We start from the raw sequence: 5,469 nt of genomic DNA on the forward strand, positions 1-5,469 counted from the left end.
ATAATTTTGTCAGTGTATTACTTTTGTCCATTCACTTTCGCGGATATGATTTTGTCAATTTTGCATCTTTATTTTGTAAAAATTATGTTCAATATGGTTGATGTGGTGGCAAGCAATGTATGTCCTGCCACCAATTTTTTTTATTCGCGAGCGTCGCTATATACGTCGCTATTTTTGGACTTGCAACATCTCTATATAAGTCGTTAAATTGGAAACTATAGTCACTATTTGCGTCGCTATTTGTGTCGCTATATGCATCTCTATATAGCGACATAAATATCGACACATATAACGACGTCCTCTTTGTGACACATATAGCGACGCTTACAGTGACACCGAGAAAAAAATTATCCCGATATATTTTGGTCACTACAACCGTCAGAAGTGTGAAGAACCTCTTGTAGTGTGAGCTTGAGGTTTTTTTGTAATTTTGTTGCTATGATTAATACAATTCACTCACAAATTGTGAGTTTTGCAAAAAAAATAATAATATTAGTAGTCATAATGGCTTTTGAGAATATTAGAACATACTATAAATTTTGTGGGATATTAAGAAAAGCTCTCACTAAATTGTCGATCATTTTAAAACTGAGGGTGAGGCTACCAAGTTTTCCAAGCGAGAGTGAGTTTTAAAAAAAAGATTATAGAAAGAGTAGGAACTTGAAATTACAACTCACACACCCAACTCCATGAGGTGGAGCATCCCAGGACCAGGGGAACAACCTGTTGTGTCCAAGGTCTTGGGTTCAAACCCCCTTGGGAGCTCGTGTGACATGAAGCTAGAGTGAGTTGAGTGGCCCCAATGCTTGTTAAGTTGTTTAAGAAAGAAGGACTGAAGTATGGAAAAGTGACAAGCCCACAGAAACAAACAACGAACAACAAAGCTTCTACAAAATATATAGTATACGAGGATAACAGTGAAAGACATACACATGTGGCTGCAGAGAGAAAAGAAGGGCTCATCTGCAAGCCATATTGTATGCATTCTCAATGCCTATACAGAAGTCTGTCGCTAACCCACTAAGAGGCCGTTGAGCCCGGGGCATGAGCTGCTGCAGGTGAGGAGGTCCAACATTGTGGCCATGGCAGCGGTGGGAGCGGCGTCGTTGTCCACCGACACGGTTGCCGTGACGTTGTAGCGACTGCAGGCGCTGCAGGCGCATTTGCTGATTAAATCGCGCAATGAAATCCTCAACTCTTCGATTGAGCTGCTCCAATTCCTGCCCATCATCATAATATTCTTTTGGGGCAGAAGCGCGGCCATGATTTAGTAGTGCAGGGTCGACCGCGTCCGGCGCATTTGCTGCACCACCCTCGACATTGTTACTCTTGGTTGCTTGACTGTTGCCGGCTAGTACTATGGCCGCCCATACCTCCTCTGCGGACCTTGATTCCTGCTTTGCATTGCCACCTTCTTCCTTTGTTCTCGGCATTTGATTATCAGTCCCGCTAACTAGCTGCTGCGCCTGCATTAAGGCCTCTCCATGATTTTGACGTCTACCTACGCTCTCCTCTGCTTGATTACGCTCGTCTCCAACTCCTCTACCTAATAATGGCGCCTTCTCTTCCTCCGTTGTATTGATTTGCTCTTCTTCATTATCCTCACTACGTCTAACCTCAATGTTCTCATTGATTCCTGCCTCACATGATTTCTTCTCAGTCACCACATTAATATCCTCTTCATCGTTATCACTAATTACATTCATATGCTCTTCTTTTCTAGCATCACTAAGGTCCTCAATTCCCTCTTCACTTTCTAATCCATTTGTTTTCTCGTCACTTACCTCATTATCAGTACATTCACCCCCATCAATGCTCAAAATTTGTGTGTTTTTCTCCTCTTTTGTCCCACACACCCCCTTTGATTTACTCTCCATCCTTGTGCTTGCGACTATGGAGCCAATTACACAATTTAGAAGGATGAACACAGAGGCCGATCCGTCGAACAAGCCAACCACTGCACTGCACAAGCTTAGCACATGAGCCTTTGAGTGAAGAAGGAACAAGAGTAGAAGGAAAGGGCCAGGAAGGGAAAGAAGCAACTTGATTTGAGAAACATTGAAGACCTTGTGGGCTAGCTCATATTGAAAGGCTCCCATATTTTGAATCAAGTTTTGGAAGGGGGTGCACAAAGCAAGTGAACTATGATAAGGCTTTGCTTGGCAAGAAAGAAAGACTTGTAGCAATACTGAGTTCTTTGCTTGCATATCCCTCCACTTTGAATGGAGTACATTAGGGGTTTAAGGCTAAGCTTAGGTCTTGAGGTTAAGGCTACACATAATAAGAAACAAGTATTTATAGCATCCATGCAATTGAGAAAGAACATCTAATTATTTGAATAATCTAACCACCAATCATCTAATCAACACAGACATGGATCGTAAAGCAATCATTGGGGTTTAGGAGATCCATACCTTGAATTTTTCCACAAGAAAAGGAGTGTACGTCACGTGTCCCTATGCTTAGATCTTTGCAAGCACTTGCTTTTGTACAACTATACCCAAAGTGGTGATGTGGGGTGGATATAGTAACAACTCAAGCTTAGACAAGGACCTTAGACATGGACATTCAAAGGTTTTTTTCTCCTTTGAAAAGAGGCCCTTTATAATATATTTGCTTTTGCTACACGTGGCTCTTTGGATGTGTGATCCATCATCAATCTCACTATTTTCTTTTTGTTTACTTCCCTTTGTCTCATCTTTTCTTTCCACAAGGCTAAAGATACGTAGCTCAAAGCATGCTAAAATTTGAATATTAATATTTTCCTTGATTCTAGGGATATTTTCTCCACATCATACCCCAAGCCACTTGTAGCAAGTGATGTGCTCCCCTCTTTTGTACACAATTTTGTCCTCTTTCCACGGCACCACTAAGAGATTAGAGTTTAGACTCTAGAGACCAATTCTTTTTGCTATGTTTAATATATATATAAGATACTACTCACTATTGTGAGTACTTACTGCCTCAAAACAACTCAGGTGTTTGAGCATAGTCTCTCTTTTGCCAATTTCTTGGAGATCACGCAAGAAAGCAAAGAATTGATTGGCTCATTTGGTAAAAGAAAGGACCCATAAGAATCCATTAAGGTTGTTCTGACATGCTAGAGAGCTTTCCTGAGTCTATGACACCTTTCGCTCTCGATTGCACTTTCAACTCTCGTGTATCTTTATGATACTGTGGATGTCTTGCCTTGGGTTGTGAGCACGGTTCACCTTGTAATTTTTTGATATCTTTAATATAACAAATACTCACTTTTGTGAGTTTTGGAAAGAAAAAAAACATCCGGTGATAAACATTTGACATTAGAGTTAATGTACTATTGGCTTTGACATTGATATTATCACCATATGTTTTGGGAAAAGAAACATATGGTGATAAACATTCGACTTTCGACTGAATGTCACCACCTCCCTGTCTCCCATTTTTCACCCGAAGCCCCCCCCCCCCCCCCCCCCCCCCCCCCCCCCCCCCCCCCCCCCCCCCCCCAAACCCTTCCCTTTTCCTTCCTCCTCTTCCCCCCCCCCCCCCCAAAAAAAAAAATAAAAAAAAAAAAATTAATTAATGCCTTTGTGAAAAAGTAGTTTTGGGACCTACTGGCTTTGATATTGATTAAAACTTTCTTTCACATTTTAGTTTGTAAAAGAGTCCTTTCATTTACAAACCTCACCCGCGTCCATCTGTTTGATATTTTTAGTTTGTGAGAGGGCCGTTTCAATTAAGAGCTTCATATTGTGGTGTGTGGGTCTTGTAGGTGTGTCCGACTACCTAGTGTGGGAGGACACTAGTAGGTTCTTGGCATATGTAACCAACTCTCTTTTCCTTATAAAAGAGGCCGCCGACTCATTGTGAGGCAAGCTGGTTTGGAGTACATCTCTCTCTTCTTGTGCACACCCCATTGGTGGAGACGGCGGGCACTCTCTCACTCACTTATTCACTTGAGTTCTTGCTCCTTCCACTAGCAGCCATGGGGTTCTTGCTCGACACAGGCTAAAGCTTCTTGCTAGTTCTTTTTCCCACTCTTTCTCAAAAGAAGACCCTGCCCAAGGTTGCAAGAGCAGCCCAGCTTCACACAGACCATTTGGTTTGCAGACCTTCATCTTCTTGCAGGCCCGTAGTTGCTATCTTTGACCTCACCTCACATTCAAAGTTGCACGCACCATGCTCTACATAGTCGATTGCCCTCCCTCATGACGTCTTTCTATTACTGATTAGTGGAGGGATGCAAGAGGAGCGTCACCAACAAGCTCGAATCTGGATCAAATTAGTAGGCGGCGACAGTCACATTTGCTAGCTCATCACCAGTGTCTTGGTGGCAACTCTCTTGAGCTCAAGCACTTTTGTGGCCTCCGCTCTCTCGCAGGCTAGCCCGATGGAGTTTTGCAGGTCAGAGACCTTAGTTCGAACTCCTCGAACTCCTGGTTTGCTGCAATCATAGCAGTTATCTTCCTAAATCAAGTTTTCCTAGCAAGCTGAGGATGCCAACGAAGATACTGCTGAAGGGTGCAATTCAGGGTGTTGTCCAAGCCTCAATTGCATGCCCAACTTCGTGGCGAGGCTCTGATTACCTCTAGCCCTTTCTCAAAATAAATTTGCAATTGGATGGAGCTTTGTTCTTGTCAGCAGGAGTTGCCGCAGCGGTGTTGCAGAGGAGCCTTTTGACAACGAAAAAATTTAGAAGCTACAGATCATACCAATTTTTTGTCTCAGTTTTTCACATTTAGTTAGTTCATTTACTTTCCCATCGTTATTTAGCATTCTCTTTTCTAGCATGTATCTTGGTTGAAGAAGCACTACCACGCCAAACCCATTGCGGGAGAGATGTATGTCACAAAAAGATCGCATCCTTGTCCTTATGATGCAGCCCCTAGTTGTTCCTTGTCTTGTCCATCACATTAGGATAGCAACCTGATGTTGATGCACAAGCGAGATGTCAATTATGTTGAGGCTCCTTCTTTTGAGTCGTCAGAGCTTCTTGTCCAGCTCGAGTCATCGTAAGATCACTCCCCCCACATGAGGCGTTGGAGTTGATGCAGTCCTCTAGTCATGTCGCGTCCCTTCCCAATCCAAACTTGTAAAAAGATGTCCATCTTTTTCTCCCTAAGGGGAGAGGTGTGGTGTGTGGGTCTTGTAGGTGTGTCCGACTACCTAGTGTGGGAGGACACTAGTAGGTTCTTGGCATATGTAACCAACTCTCTTTTCCTTATAAAAGAGGCTGCTGACTCATTGTGAGGCAAGCTGGTTTGGAGTACATCTCTCTCTTCTTGTGCACACCACAATATATTATGCCATTTTCATTTTTTGCCCTGCCCAAAGAGCAAGGTCATAGCGTTTCTTTCTTTTCTGGCCTCACTAAAATAATGAATTCTAACTCGATACTTGTAACTTAACTAGATTGTAATCGTCTGTCTCTTAAGGTTCTGCATGAGTTTGCGGTTGACTTGTATATCAGTTGGTGACTTTAGAATAAGT

The 5,469-nt window shown here is 42.8% G+C and overlaps 1 protein-coding gene across 1 annotated transcript; it reads right to left on the reverse strand.

Annotated features, from left to right (window-relative positions):
- Positions 1-673: 673 nt before the first annotated feature.
- Positions 674-2,221, reverse strand: LOC147425492 (uncharacterized). The gene has a single exon (XM_086500591.1). The coding sequence runs from the start codon at positions 2,205-2,207 to the stop codon at positions 960-962; it is 1,248 nt and encodes a 415-aa protein (XP_086356717.1). The 5' UTR covers positions 2,208-2,221; the 3' UTR covers positions 674-959.
- Positions 2,222-5,469: the final 3,248 nt, after the last annotated feature.

This window comes from Adiantum capillus-veneris, chromosome 25 (assembly GCF_014529385.1).
Source record: "Adiantum capillus-veneris isolate H3 chromosome 25, ASM1452938v2, whole genome shotgun sequence".
NCBI lineage: Eukaryota > Viridiplantae > Streptophyta > Polypodiopsida > Polypodiales > Pteridaceae > Adiantum > Adiantum capillus-veneris.

Bases quoted from the DNA above. Each gene is read 5' to 3' on its own strand.
- LOC147425492 (XM_086500591.1), bottom strand. From the start codon at position 2,207: ATGCAAGCAAAGAACTCAGTATTGCTACAAGTCTTTCTTTCTTGCCAA.